Raw genomic sequence first — 16240 nt, 5'->3', positions numbered from 1 at the left:
AGTTAAATTATAATATACTGATTGGTTTTTTCTTACATTTTTTGACAACTATACACATCAATGATCCCCTGCCTATTAAAACGAATTCATTTTGACTTGTTTTTACAATACCAAGAATAATTTCCTTTTTTAGGTCTCTAACTTTCACTGCTATCAAATGTACCAAGTCATAAGTAACTATGGGGACTTAACAAGAGTTTTTGTTACAAATTTAAAATATATTTAATGGAAGATGATTTTTGAAAGTACCTGGAATATATCATAAACCTAAATGTCAAGAAATGAGCCTCTTGATTTAATATTTCCTCTATCCATTATTCTTTGTTTTAGCCAAACTTAATACACTTGCCAACAATTTTTTTGTTTCTGTCTCATTCCCATACTCCACCTCTATCTAAAAAGGAGTTGAGACAGCTCATTTTCCTTCAGAGCTTTGAAATTTTCTCTCCAAGTCAACAGGCCTATTTTCTTCATTTCTTCAGGAAATAGTGTCTGTTCTGAATCCCTGTCACAACAAGAAGCTCTTAGGAGAAGCGACCCCTACGTCTCTGCTCGAACTCTGTACTCTCCCCTCACTCAGATTTTATTTTTTGTCACAGTCCCTTACTTTTTGACCGGTACAGTCCAACGACATATAACACTCTCCCAATCAGCCCTTGGTGAGTAGCAGGTTTGGTAGGGACAAGTAGGCTTTTGCACACCACGCTCCAGCCCCCCAAGTGCGGTCTGACTGCTTCTCACTCCTCAACGGATCTGACCAACTACCGTTGGAACTCTCAGGCCACAGCGTGCACATTCCCGCACACAGTGCATTGTCCATGTAGTACGGGCCGTTTTTTTCAGTCTGAACAGCGTTATACCCCCTAAAAAATATATCGCAACCAAGGCAACCTGGTCCAAGATAAATCATGCCTGTACATGTAAAACAGAAGATAACAGTGGCTACTTCAACTTGGAGCACCCAGATCTACCTACAAGGAAATAATAGTTTTCACTCTCAAATTAGCGTTACAACCATACGTGTATGTAAGTGTCTAGAGAAAAACGTCGGGAAGGCTTCGCATGTTCATTTTGGCCTTCTGACATTCCACCCGCATCCATCCCTTGTCTGGTAAAACTGCCCCATCTCACTCACATCCTGATAGACTGAGTTTTGTTAAAGCTGAATCCTGCTTCTAGAGAGTCTAGGGCAGGGGGATTTAGGGAACGGGTCTGTTCTATCGGCAACTTGTGGCTTTTTTGAGGTATCTCTCAGAGCCGTTAAGTATCTAGAGTTCTCTGATAGCTAAGGCATCTGAGGACCCCTTCTTTCCCCCTCCTAAAGTTCGGATTTCCTCACCTGGGTCAGTTTTTGGGTGGCTCTCTAGGATCCAAAAATACACTGCGGAGAGCTCTGCGTCCCTCTGTTGCCTGGGTAACAACTTTGTTTCCGAAAACCCCCACCCCCCACCTCCGGGTTCCCGCTTGACTCTCCTGGCCAATCATAGAAGAGGGTCCTTTGAAACCTCACGAGAAGCAACCAATCCGAACGCGTGTCAGTTGTGGTCAATGGCCGCCCTTTCCAGTTAACTAGGTCGACCCCTTTTAAGCCTGGGTCTCAGCATCGCTCCAGCGGAGACACGCCCACTGTGCAGGCTGGCTCTTTTCGGCCGCAGAAGTTCCGGGTCCGCCTCTCTGGCCGCTCCGCAGTTTCATCTGCCTTCGGTTTTACTTCACCGCCACCGAAATAACCGCCGCCACCGAAATAACCGCCGCCACCGGTTTTCGTTTGTTCAGGAAATCAACCGGCTCCCTCATTGTTACTTTTTTCCTGCACGTGGATTCTAGACCGCTAGTTGTCCAGCGGATCTGGAACAGCGTGGACGGAAAGGTAGGCTCGGTGGCCGGGGGGTTTGAGGAGGTTTTGTGGCGGCTCCACACGAGCTCCCCACGCCCCCTTTCCGCGCTGTGACAGAGACACGTGTTGTGGTTCCGTCCCGGCTCAGCGTTTGTGTCTATGTGTGTGTAGGGTGGGAACGCGCTTTTTTTCCTCTGCTGTGGGCAAGCCTTCTGGATCTGGAGCCCCAGGGGGAGCACCCCTACGGCTGCCACGCGGCTCCAGCGAGGCACCGGCCAGAGCTACGCGTCGTTCCCACTCACGGGAACGTCGCCGGACCCGGTGCCCCGCTTTTCCCGCTTTGGAGTGCAGAAACGCTGGCGCGGCGCCCCTTTGCGCCGCTTGGCAATAGGAGTGTTTACACTTCGCCTAGAGGTACAGTTGTGACCCTAGTTTCTCAGGAATTCCGTGGTTTGGTTTTAAACAAAAGGGAAGCAGAATAGATGGCTTAATAAATATTTGGAGTATTCAAAACTGATTAGCTGTGTTCGATAGTGGGCCCCTTCATATAGTATTTGAGTGTTGTAAGCAAGGAGAGGTAGGATGGCTTTAATGGATGGTGACTTTTGGTTATCCAGGACCTGGAATTAGGTTATGAATTAACTAAATTGCTTTCCTTCTTTCTGCTATCCGGTGAAGGGGATAGTGAAGCTTGAGTAATTTGTTACTTGTTATTACCACAAGTAAACATTCTATTCTACTTGTTATTACCACAGTAAACAACAACAACAAAATGGAGGTAGAATATTTAAGTTATTGGCTAAAGTTTTGGCTTTTTAGCCAAATTACCTATAGCGTAATTCCCCTTATTACTGTAGGTGATAAGAGTTTAAGCGTCTTAAATTTTGTTATTTCTCTCGGATACTTGCGGAACTTAAGTTATGTACGCTATGCTGTCTCTTGCTTCTTGATTGTTTTTTTCTTTCTATTCCGCCTCGTTGTGCATTAGCCTAAGTCCGTAATGCCTAGCTAGTGCTTTTCGGACCTTTTTGCTGTGACTCACAGTAAGAAATTTTGTATTGTGACCCAGTACTTATACGCGATATATAACTGACAAGTATTTCGCAGAAACAGTACTTAATTACGTGCTTTTACTCTGATGCTTTCCATTATATTTTTTAAAATGTGGACCACAACCCACTAATGAATTGTCATTCACGGTTTGAAAAAGATCTGGTCTTAGATCTTTCGTTTTCAAACTTGTGTGTGTTTAGGAATCTCTTAGGATGTTTGTGACAAATACAGATTTCCCTGGCTTACTCCAGGAACTGGTTCTGTCGGTCTGTGGTGGGGCCCGGGAAGGTGCTATAAAGTGCTGGGCACAGTGCCAGATGCACAAATATTTAATAAATAATAGTTTTCTTCTTGGAAAACAAACGCTATTTATGTTTAGGGATATAATTACCTCTTCAAGGTTTGGCCTGCCCCTGCAAGGTGGAATCCGTGCTAAGGGCTGTTTTCTCCAGGGTTGGGGAGGTAGGAAGTTTGGAGATCCGTCCTCGGTCTGAGATGAATCTTCAGGCACTTGACTTACATAGAGAATTTCATAAATACAGAAACTTAAGGGTTGAGGAACACAAAGGTTAGAGAGGTTCAGTGACTTGCCCAGGGTCATGTTGTCAGTGAGTGGATCTCAGAGATAAAGATCACTTGATTAAGTTTAATATTCTCATCCATCCTGCCTTGATAGCAGGTCAGATCTAGAGGCAGATGTTGAAACAGGAAAAGAGCTTCCCTGGCTTGCTTATCCCAGAAGCAGAGGCAACAGAATTTCTTGCTTTTGACTGCTAGTTTGATCTTAAACTAATGAAACTTGAGAGATCTAAAAGATGAAAAACACAACTAAAAGTTTCTCTGGGTTATAGGTGTGAAAAAGGGATATAGCTTAGTTAATTCTTTTATAATATATAAACTGTTTTAAAACGCTAGTTAAATAATTTATTAAACCAGCATTAAAAGAAATTAAATATGAAAAATTTCCCTCAATTCTGCTACCAAAATGTAACTGATATTTCTGTTTCTTTTCTATTGTTTCCAAATCTTAATTCCTGTTTATACAATGTTTTGTTCCTTTTTTTAAATTTATTTATTTATTTATTTTTTTGTTCCTTTTATTTAATATGGTTCTGGGAATTTTTCCTATGTTCCTGATAGTCCTTATGTTTTTCATTATTAATAGCAGCTTAATATTGCATAAACTGAGATGGCCATAATGTACTCAGCCTAAATAAACAAGCAACAGAAGATTTATTTCCGATTATTCCATGTTATCAATAACACTGTAAAGTTTGGCTATTTAAAATCATTTATATAACTTACCTTCCATGCACTCAAGAGGAATCCTAACAAGAAGGCCAGGAATCTGGACCTGAGCTGTGAATTTTTGCCCCCTTGGATGTATGGATTTGCCCCTCTAGGTTTCTCTGTGCTGGAGTAGCAGTCATCAACCACAATATGAGTTAGGTTGAATGTATTTTTTTAACTAATAACTATGGACATTTTCAAAAGGATATACTTTTAAAAATATATGAATCCTAGCATATTCAAGCAGATTCAAGTGCCATAATAACACTCATGGTGATTAGCTTTCTTTTTGAATATCTTTTCCAAAGATTATATGAGTATGTATTCATTTGTAATTTAAATTTTTTATAAAGGAAGCAATTAAGTTGACTGGGAGAATAAAAGCTATAATTGGTCTGTATTAGCACATTCCCCCTTTTCAAAGCACACAGGTTGTCTTATTTTCTGTCATTCTAAAACATTAACTAGCCCCTCTTTTTAAAATTATAAAATATTTCAGACAGAAAATTACAGAGACTATTATACACCATCATCCATGTACCCACCAAAGATTTAACAATTGTTAACCTTTTGCCATATTTTCATTAGATATTGTTTTTTTAAAGAACTAAAACATTACACTAAAACCAAACATAAAACTAAAACACTACCTCTTTGTACCCCTTCCCAATCTCATTTCCTTCCCAATCCCAGAGATATTTGTTCTTCTGAAGTTGTTAAATATTTTTCCTGTGTTTTTAAGTGCACTCAAACATAGATGGCCATAAATGGTTTGTAATATATTGTTTTGTATGTCCTTTGACATTTTCATAAATGGTATACTGTACTTACTCTTCTGCAACTTTTTGGGGGTCAACATTGTTTTTGAGATTTGTCTGCACTGATAAATGTAGATAAAGTTAGTTATTTTGGGGGGGATAAACTGGGAGATTGGGATTGACATATACACACTACTATATATAAGGATAACTAATAAGAACCTACTGTATAGCACAGGGAGCTCTATTCAGTGCTCTGTAATGACCTGTATGGGAATGGAGTCTGGAAGAGAGTGAATATATGTATATGTATGGCTGATTCACTTTGCTGTACAGCAGAGATTAACACAACATGGTAAATCAACTATACCCCAATTAAAAAATTAATTAAAAAAGTTTAAAAAATGAAATAACATATATATAACTCACATAAATACTAAAATGTGATTTTTATTTTTTACACAATTATTTCAGTAACACAGAAATATTCAAAAACGCTATCTTGCCATTTAATAGGTACAGTTTTCATAGGTTTCTCCCGGTAGACTTAATGCACAATCCAGGAATAAAGCTTAAAACAGAACGTCATTTAGGAGTAATAAAACCTAAATTAACAAAAGAAAAAAAAAGTTGCTTTTATTGCTGTAAAGTAGCCCTCATATAACTATGCCACTTAAAAATATCTCCATTCCACTATTGTTGTTGGACATTTAGGTTGTTTCAAGTATACAAATATTCATATAAATCATACCACTAAAAGCGGTGCCTAAAATAGGCAAATTCATAGACACAGAAAGTGAAATAGAGGTTACCAGAAAGTAAAATAGAGGGACTGGGGGAGTGGGCAATGGGAAGTTATTGTTCAGTGGGTACAGAGTTTCTGTTTGTGGTGATGAAAAAGTTTCGAAAATATTGAATAGATAGTGGTGATGGTTAAACAATGTTGTGAATGTACTTAATGCCACTGAATTGTACACTTAAAAATGGTTAAAATGGTAAATTTTACATTATATTTTACCACACAAAAAAATTACAAACATAAGAATTATGCTTATTTTTCAAAGGCATACTTTGAAAAATATACTAGATGACTAGGTTTTTTTTGGCGTAAAGCCCTGAGAAAAGTGAGATTTATTTTAAAAAATAAACTTGAATTAAGTTATATTAGCCAGATCTATTTTTCCTTGTAAAATGATATTTTTTGAAATCTTTAAATGACTACTATTACTTCATGCTTGTATAAGATTTTAATGCATACTAGTATGCTTCAGAAGTTTCCAGTTTTTCATTTGTTTTTTTTTTTTTTGCTCTTTTTCTCCAAGGTTTTGAGGAAGGATTCTTCTAAAAGGGAGTAGGCGTTGAGGCTGTACTTTGCATTTGAATGCCATTCCTCTTTCATTTCTTAGATTAGTTCTCTCCAGTGATGTACTCTCTTCTTTCTCCTCTCCCCTCTCCTAATCCTGTTCTTTCACCACTGCCCTTTTGGGTCCCTCTGCCTCCTTTCCATTTAGCCAAGCCTTCTCTTTGGGTTTCTCTGCCCTCCACTCCCGTCCTCTCTTGAGTCCCCTCCCCTGCCTTGTATCCTTCTCAGCTCCTCCAAGATTTCCCCTCTCTTGAGTCCTTCTGCCCACCCTCCCCTGTGGTCTCATCCCTGGTCTTTTCTTTTCCAATGTTCTAACTGCTAAAGGCATTCACTAAAATAAGACTTGTTTCATGGAAATTTACAGTCTTCTCTGCAGTGTCAGACTTGTAATATTCGGAAAGTTGGTCTTAATTTTGGGATTTGAAAAAACCTTTCTAGCCTTTAAGATAAGATTCTGACATTATGGCCTTGACAAGTATGAGTACGAAGGGGGAGAAAAGCACTTAATGTGAAAGATAATCGGTGGGTTATATTGCTTAAGATGTTTAATATGAACTGAAAACTAATGCACCATTTTCCATAGCTCTATATTTTATTTTGGCATAAAATAAAATGATTACCATTAGAAGTTTGATCCCTTCCTATTTCCTTGAAAATGGCTGTGCTAATTTCACCTCTCCCTATCCATTTCTCTCTGGGGACTCAAACATTTAGGATAAAACATCGGTAACTCAGTTTCTACTTCCAGAGTTGGCATCAATAACTGTCAGTGCAAATAAGGACCCTATTGTACTTTGAGACTTCAGTTTTTCTACTTTCTTCTTTAGTTCCATTTCTGTAACGCTTTCTTGGTGGAAAAGGGGTTTCTTCAGTGATTTGGTACTTTTCCTTTGCTTCTCTTCCTCTCTCCTTAGTTCGATAATTAATATGTTAAGGAACCATATGTATCATCAGAAGTTACTATTTATTGGAATGGTTTTATACCATGACTAATCACATTGCATAAATTTTCAGGCCAGGTTGTTTAGTCATGATGTTCTTGAGAAGGTGAACTGAATTCGTGGAATTCACCATTCACGTGGAATTCATGAATGGTTATCTAGTAACTAGGCATTTTAGGGGGAACATTGTCTCCAAAGAGGATTTGCTTCCAAGAAGGCAGAAAAACTTTTTAATCCATTACATGGCTGAACTTCTATGCTAGTCACTTCTTGACAGTTATTTCTCAAAGTAATGTGGGGGAATAATGGCATGAGTGATTTCCCCCCAAATCATTTATACTTTGTGAGACAGAAGCCCCTAAACATTTATGCTGAAATGACTTATAATAGGTACCCAGGCTTGAACTTATTTTGTTTCTGCTCTTTGAGATGCAGTTTTATCTTCCTAATATCTGTTGCTTAAGCTAATGTTACAGTGAAAGTATTGTGTTCAGTTCCTTCACTTAGTATTTGTTTGACCTTGGGAAAGTAATTTAGTATCTTAGAGCCTCAGTTTCTTCAACTATAGAATGGAGATCAAAATACCTTTATGGTTTGTTGTAGGTAATTAAAAGATGAGGAATTTCAGATTCGATAAGTGCTTTTATCATTTCCCTTTTATATAAGAGATTCAAGAACTTAAGTGGTAAAATGGTATGTCCTGAAATGACCTACCATCATTTATTGATCCTCAGTCAGATTTGTTACTAACCAGAACACTCCTAGGACCTATAAATGACGATAGGTAGTACAAAAAGAAGATAATTTGCATGCTGATAAATGAGATAGTTGTGTAGTAATTTTTTTTGAATTGTAATTTGAAATGCAATTTATGTTCACTCTCTGGGCCAGCTTAGAGAGTGCTCCATAAATATCCCTGATTGACTGATCCTTCACTGACAGTGAGGAGAACCCCAGCACTATATTTTAGAAAGCTTTCATATAGCACTTTACATTAAATTAAATTAGACAAGATAATATATGTGGAGGGCCCTTTGTAAACTTATTTTTAAGAAAACATTTTGGTTACTCAGTGAAACTGCCAGAATTTTAGAGGTGAGGAAACAGATTCTAATGCATTTAAGTGACTAGCACAGCCCGATACGTGACAGCACTGATTGAATTGCCTCATTTAGATTGGACTACCAGGCAGGGATCATCTGCCCATTTCCAGGAGCCTTTTTCGATGATTTCTTTAGGCCTAGTGAATTTTCTGCAGAAGTCCTTCACCATCTAGTACTTCTTTCTTTGAACATGTGTGCTTGCATTAAGACATCCAGGATGGAACTGTGAGCTGGGCTCAACATAAAAAGCTGTAGTTTTGTCAACTTTAAGCTCCTAGTCAGGCAGTGTGGTTAAGGAGAGAGCACTCTGAAGAGGAATAGAAGTTGGCTAGAGGAACTCAACAATGACAGAGACAGATATTCCTACTCATAGCCACATAGAGGGAGTACAGACTTGTTTTCCATTTTTTATTAAATTAGTGATATGCAGAGAGAAACTAAAGTGTGCTAAGGTCTTATTTGTTAAAAAGGATATGGAATACTGATTAACTTCAGGCTTTCTTAGAAGAACATAAATTTAAACGTGTTAAAGAATTCAAGAGAAACTCATACAAATAAATGTAATTAGCATATGTAACTTCCAACTATGGGAAAAATGATGGAATACAGAAAATTCCATCAGTCCAATTACGCAGAAAAAGATAAAAGATAATACAAAATGGCAAATAAAAAAGACAAAATAAGATGGGAGAAATATGAGTCCAGTTGTGTCAGTAGTCATAATAAATGTAAATAAATTAAACTCACTCATTAAGAGATTCTTAGACTCTATTTTAAAATTTTCAGCTTTGCTATTCATAAAAACCACGCTAAAAATGACTCAGAAAGGTTGAAAACAAAGGGAAGGAAAAAGATACACTAGGCATATAGCAACCAAAAGAAAAATGGTGAAGCAACATTAATGTCAGACAAAATGTGATCTAAGGCAATTTAGTAATAAACAGATATTTCACACTGATGAAAGAAAGGAGATCTACCAAGAGAGTATCGACCATGAATCTATGCCCCTAACAACATAGTCTTGAAATATATAAAGCAAAAAAGCAATGGGATTATAAGCAGAAATTGATAATCTCTAATAATGAGAGACATTTTTTCTTTTTTGGAAATGAGGTTTATTTATTTATTTTTTGGTGCGTTGGATCTTCGTTGCTGCGCATAGGCTTTCTTCTAGTTGCAGCAAGCGGGGGCTACTCTTCGTTGCAGTGCGTGGGCTTCTCCTTGCGGTGGCTTCTCTTGTTGCAGAGCACGGGCTCTAGGTGTGCGGGCTTCAGTAGTTGTGGCATGTGGGCTCAGTAGTTGTGGCTCATGGGCTCTAGAGCGCAGGCTCAGTATCTGTGGTGCACGGGCTTAGTTGCTCCGCGGCATCTGGGATCTTCCCGGACCAGGGCTCGAACCCGTGTCCCCCGCATTGGCAGGCGGATTCTTAACCACTGTGCCACCAGGGAAGCCCATGAGAGACATTTAAAACACCCTTGTTAGAAACTGGTTAAGCAGAATAGATTAAAAAGATTTTTTTAAGTACAAGGATGTGACAGATATACGATCTAAATGAGGTGGAAGGGAATCTTTAATTCCAAATTCTTAATGACAGATGCATTTTTAGTCCCAAGGTGATTTTCATTTGTTTTATTTCTCAAATTTCTAAGGAAGAAAATATTTAAATGTTCATGCTGCATTTAACACAGAAATTCTAATAACAGGATAATTCTTAAATTACTTTCAAAAGAATGGAAAGTCCACAAATGCAAGGGCACAAGAAAAAGTTCCACCTTCTGATGGCTACCAGAAGCTTTTCCTTTGGCCTGCAATATGACATTGATGACACTACCTAATTCTGAAAGTATCAATGTCTATGACAGTATCAGAACCATGGTTTGACAACAGTATTTTTTCTGTCAACATTTGTGATATTATCATATACTTATATATCATAAATATGTAATATATAATTATATAACATAATAATATAATATTATTATAATATAATTTATAATGCTTATAACCTCAGGAGTGTGGTACCCTTGGGAATATAAGACTAAATACAGCAAGGGCTCTTATTCTGCCCGGAATGCCTTTCTTTCTGTGCCTTCCAGGACTGAGTTATTATACCACTGAAATCACCCTTTGGAGCTCACATTTTAAACGTTTTAAGATGTGTATGACTTAAAATAAGCATGTCATATTAACACATTTAGATAAATATTGTCCTTCAGAGTTAGTCTTGGGGAGGTGTTCACTTATAACCATGACACGAACACTACTCAAGATACTGTATTTTATCAACTCTAAGAGGTATAGTTTTCCATATTTTAACATCTCTGCAATTGAAATGAGTCTTAACAGTTGATGGTATCTTACAATCCCTTTTGGCTAGGCGGCAGTTGTGATGTCATAGTTGTTTCCATATGCACATTTAATATCAAAATGTCTAGGATCAAAACCTGCCTAATGGGCATCTTGGGTGAAAATCCCAGAGATAATAGGGGATCACCTGTAACTCCTAGAAACCAATGGTTGTGGGGAGCGAATGCAAAAGATGGTTAATCAGGTTTAGTTATTGATTATGCTGAAGTGGGAGACAAAAGGAGGCTAGTCTACATATTTGCAAAGCTGGCTTGAAAGCATAGCAAAAATGGCTTTTAGTTCTCTTATGAGTTCTTTTAAGAATTGCTGTAGCAACAGTTAACAATTGTTGTTGGTGTTAACAATTGTTAACAACAGTTAACAATTGCTGCAGCTCCTGGTGGCACAGAAGACTTTAAGAAATTTGAGTGGAAAATTGGATTCTGAATATTTTTTTCTTAATATATGCATGTTTGATTAAAATCTGTGTCTACATTGAAAGGAGCTCTTTCAAAAAGTAAAAAATTTAAGTGATGATAAGGAACTGTAACAGGTTGGTGTTGGTTTTTTTGTTTTCGTTTTTTTTTTGCCTTTTTACTGGTGTATAAAGTAATGGGGCTCATAACTTTGATGAAATATTTTTGATACTGATTTCTTAGAATTGCCTTTCAGAGCTATTGTGTAAAACCTGATTGTTAGTCGCATCCCGTTTTAGAAATCTTGACTGGAATAGAATGGTAAGTACACCGTGATTTTCCCTTAACACTTTAAGGGATATTTAGAGATATTATTCCATCTTCTTCTAACATTTACTGTTGCTAATGAAGAGCCAAATGTCAACCTGGTTGTTACTCCTTATTAGGTAAATGATTTTTTCTCTCTGATAACTTTCAGATTTTTTTCTCTATACTTAATATTTTAGGGTTTCAATATAAAGGGTGTGTGTGTGTGTATGGTGGTGGGAGGAGTTGCCTGCTTGCACTTGGTGGCTTTAAATATGAGGACTCATTTTTCTTCAGTTCTAGCAAACTCATTTATTAACTCTGAATAATGTCTCTGCCATTCTATTTTTTTCCTTCTGACATTCCTTCTGGATATATACTGAAACTTCTCTTTTATTTTCTCCTTATCTCTTAATTTCTCTCTTCTTTCCCATCACTTTATCTGCCCTGTGTTCTGGCAGATTCTTTTCTTCTGTTCTCTCTTCCTGTTCAATGATTTTTTTTCCTCTTCAACTGTGTCTAGTCTACTATTTAAATCTATCCCTTGAGCCTTTTTATTTCTAATACTGTATCCGTTTCTTGGATTTCTCCGTGGTTCTTTTTCACATTCACTTCTTTGTTTTTATGGATGCTATTTCTTTCGTGAGCTCTTTGAACATATAAAACATTTTAATGTGCCATTCATATTGCTCTATCACCTCTAATTCCTTAGGTGAGAATTTCCTCAATTTTCAGGTCTATAGACTACTTAGACGTTTTGTAGTTCTTGTCTTTGAGTTAATTTTCTCGGGGTGTTTTGGATCATGGGTGACCTAGGAAGTGGAGATATCTCTGATAAGTGATGTCATGGACAACCTGCCTGGGCCCTGAAGGTTTCATCAGCTCCTAATTAGTGTTTTTATGTTACCATCTTAGTTTGAAGTTTCCACACCACAAAGGTAAATTGAATTTGAGCCGTCTGTGTATATCTTCTGTACCAGCTTGGGGTTCCAGCATGTCTCCATTGCCTTTGCATTCTCCTATAGAGATTTCCCAGATATAAGCTCCACTAGGTTTCTGCTGATTGAGGAGCCTATGACCTTACCCTGTGGCCTCAAATTTACCCACAATCTAGCATATTTCCAGCTTTTAGGGCACACATCTCATTCAAGTCACCCCCTTGGGCTAAGGAGCTTCACCCTCTGCTCATAGATATGAATTCCCTGTCTGGCACCTGAAAAATTGTCTTCTTTTTTTTTTTTTTTTTTTGGCCATGCCGTGGGGCATGTGGGATCTTAATTCCCCAACCAGGGATCGAACCCGTGCCCCCTGCATTGGAAGCAGAGAGTCTTAACCACTGGACTGCCAGGGAAGACCCTGTCTTTTTTCTTAAAAAACTCTGTATTTTTTAAAAAGTGTTTTTAGTAAGTGCTTTTGAACTGATATTTCTTGGAGTTTGGAGTATAAGAGAGTGATTCCAGTGTGGCTCCCATCTACCGTCTTGACTTGGAAGTCTCGTTGAGATCTCTAAAAATTTTCTTCTTCCATTCCTCTCTTAACCCCATTTAGGGTTTGGAGTCAGGAGCCGGTTTATTTTTGGAGGAACTGGTGCCCTTACCGGTTGGTTCACTTCTGGCTCTGCAGAGACAACCACTTAGCTACAGAGTTTACTTTTTCTACACCTAGTATAGGAGGTTTAACTTAGGGACTCCATTCCACCCAGTTAGAAGTTCATCTTCTACCGGCCTGTTCTCACTCTGTAACACAACTCCAGCTAGGCAGAATACAGGATTCGGCTTTGGAGGATCAGTTGCATCAACTCCTATCCCAGTAGGAACTGGATTTCCTTAGGGTAAGAAGAGTACCATTTGATTCTTTTAGTGGCTACAAAGGTAATCATCTTTCAAAGACAAACTTTCAATTCGGAGTATGGAAAGGGTAAAAGGATGGTGTGGCATTTCTAAGTCAATTATTAGGAATTATGCTACTCATTCCCAAGGTAGTCCTATAAATTGAAGTCATTTCTGATTTGAGACACAAGGCACATTGAGTTCTGATCTGTGGTATCCCTTCATTTTTTGTGAGCCATAGGAAGAGTACTCACTGGGTTTTGAACATATACCATCTTGAAATTAGACTGCTTGCTTATTAAATGTCTCTCTCTAGAGAGATCTTTGTCTATTGATCATTTTAATGACCTTGGATATACAGTCTTCCCTCCTGCATCTCAGAATTTTTAAAGGGAGCATTTTTAAAAATGCCTTTCTATGTGAATTCAGTTGGATCCAGCCCTTTCTTTCAGTAACACCTGATAGCCTGATGAAAGCTATTCCCTCTGGAATTCTCCCCTATACTGTTAGTTATCTAATAACCTGTAATTGAGTGTTAAATAACCTTTCTTAGGACGGGTAATTTAAAACTGAAGCACTTTTTTCGTGGGTCATGAAATACATTTAAAATTTTCTAGAAACTCTATTAAAGGGGTGCCTCACGTGACTTTGTGATTCAGTGTCTAAAACTAAAAATTATATTTTTAATAAAGTCTGCCAGACTGGTAGAAGAAGTGTAAGTTCTGTTGTCTGTACTGAAAATAAAAATTTCAGAACTACTCCTTCCCCACCAAAACCTTTAAAACTTTTGTTCTCCTTAAAGTAGACCAAATTAGGAAACCTTTACCTGTGGATGAGTGAATAGGGAGCTCTGTACATGTATTCCTGTATTAATATATGGTTATCTTTCCTTCTGCATTGAGATGAAATAACCTATGGAATAAAATGTTATAAAACTTAATTTGACAGGAGCTATGTTATCTAGCTGCCATTTAATGTGGCGGCAAACTATTATATTGATTTTTTTCCTTTTTCTATTTAGAATAAATGCAATAAAATTAAACTTGGGCAACAGGGCTTTCACACAACCTACAGTGATTCTAGGGGCTTTTGAGCTGGGTGCCACCACCCGTACTAATGCTGTAACAAGCAGTGCCCTATCACACCAGGGGACAGCATCCACTCCTTTTGCTTTTGGCTCTACTACTAGCTCTGTTACTCAGTCTGCAGCAGGGTTCTCGTTCATTGGTGGAAGTGCACCTCAGACTGGGTGCACCAATTTCAATATTGTCTTGATGGGGAACGCCTCTCAACCAACAGCGTTTGCAGGATTACCCCTCACTCCTGCTACTCGGACGTCTAGTGGAACGATTGCTACACAATCAATTACTCCTTTCAACCGTGGTGGACAGTCCACCAAACTGGTAAGGTTTGAACTCTCCTCTCTAATGGAGAAGCACAGTATTCAAGATTGATTTTGAGATTCTTATTTGATTGATTCATCCGAATATGACTGACTTCTCTTGTTGGAGGTTAGTGTTATTGATGAATGTGATAGAAATTAAATCTAAACTGCTCCTTTTGGTTTTGCAGTTTTAGGTTTAGAACCAAGGAATGTTTGTTTGGGGGAAAAGTTACACCCTTCTGAGAATGAATAGTCTAGACAAATTGGCCTCTAGTAATAATAGAGTTACACTGAAATGTTTCGTTCAACTGTTTAATGCTTGTGTTTACCAAGTATTTTTTTTTCACACTCTGTTGATATGTTCTGTTTTCCTTTTTTAAAATAAAACTTCTGAAATGAAATTTATCAGGAGGTACAGTAAAACAGGAAAGAATATTTTTGGAGTAGTATAAAAATTTTAGAGAATATTAATAACGTAATAATAAGTGAGTTATATGGCATAGTTGGGGAATGGTAAAATATTTTGGCTAGTAGAGACATTTTACATGCATGGGTTACCAGTTTCGAAATAAGTAGGATTCAGTAAAATGCATTTAACCTATATTGAACATTAATGAGAAGACATTTAAGATCTTTCTAAACCAAAATGCAGTTAATAAAAAGTACTGGTTTATAAGCCATATAAGCTTGGTTTTACTGTGGATGCCTCAGATATTTTAGAGCTTGAGAAATACACTGAGTGAGATATTGTATACGTTTTACTTTATGGTATATTTTATTGAATTACATATTCATAGTAATGGTTTCAGAGCTTTTGGAAACAACCAAAAAGGTAAAATATTTTTAAAATTATAGATAACAAACAACTTATTTATAATTTGTATTTAGTAGTGATAATGTAACCAATTTTGATTGGTTGGTATGGCATTGTAGGACACAAAGAGATGAAGTGGAGCATTAAAATCATTATGAAGCTAGAATATTTGGTCACTACCTTGGGGGGCATTATTTTAATTGTGTACAAATGCATTTTTGATATTACAAATAATACATATCTGTTATCAATAAAAAACCAACCAGGAAATAAGTGTTTGAACTTTGGCTCTGTTATTTACTAGTTCTCTGACCTTGGACAAGTTACTCTAACCTCTCAATGCTTGGTTTGCTCATCAATAAGTGCTCAGCATTTTACCTTGTAGGGTTGTTGTGAGGATTAGGTAGGTAAGTGAATATAAATAATTAAAGTGCTTACAACCTTGTCTGACATGTATATAATAGGTATTCAATAAATGTTGGCTATCTTTGTCGTTTTTATGAAAGTATACATTTCCCCGCAGTGTTAAATATGTTGGATATTATCCCTTTTGTTTGTTTGTTTGTTTTTTAAGCTTTGGTAGTTTAACACTGAAAATAGTATCATAACCTCATGTTCATTTACATTTTCCTTTATTAGTAGTAAGGCTAACTTCTCTTCAAATGATTGATTAATTGTATTTGTGTTTTTTTCGTGTGTTTGTGTGTGTGTGTGTGAGAGAGAGAGGGAAATTGAATGAATTCCCTTTTTGTATCATTTGCTCAGTTTTCTGTCTTTTTTTCTTTTTTTTTGGCCGCACC

General features: G+C 37.3%; 2 protein-coding genes across 3 annotated transcripts in view; one reads left to right on the top strand and one right to left on the bottom strand.

The window, feature by feature from the left end:
• DNAAF6 (dynein axonemal assembly factor 6) overlaps positions 1-1436 on the bottom strand; it is a 43941-nt gene extending 42505 nt beyond the window's left edge. For both annotated transcript variants that reach the window (XM_059911184.1, XM_059911185.1), the window contains exon 1: positions 1340-1436. The gene's annotated coding sequence lies outside the window, so the exon portion shown is untranslated. The remainder of the gene's footprint in view (positions 1-1339) is intronic.
• Positions 1-16240, top strand: part of LOC132357162 (nuclear pore glycoprotein p62-like) — a 78525-nt gene that overhangs the window by 2484 nt on the left and 59801 nt on the right. The window contains exons 2-3 of the mRNA XM_059910453.1: positions 1590-1870; positions 2062-2251. Coding sequence (XP_059766436.1) covers positions 1590-1870; positions 2062-2251 — 471 coding nt within the window. The remainder of the gene's footprint in view (positions 1-1589; positions 1871-2061; positions 2252-16240) is intronic.

Source organism: Balaenoptera ricei, chromosome X (genome assembly GCF_028023285.1).
Source record: "Balaenoptera ricei isolate mBalRic1 chromosome X, mBalRic1.hap2, whole genome shotgun sequence".
In the NCBI taxonomy this organism is placed as follows: Eukaryota; Metazoa; Chordata; class Mammalia; order Artiodactyla; family Balaenopteridae; genus Balaenoptera; species Balaenoptera ricei.
This window is presented reverse-complemented; position numbering and strand designations above follow the sequence as displayed.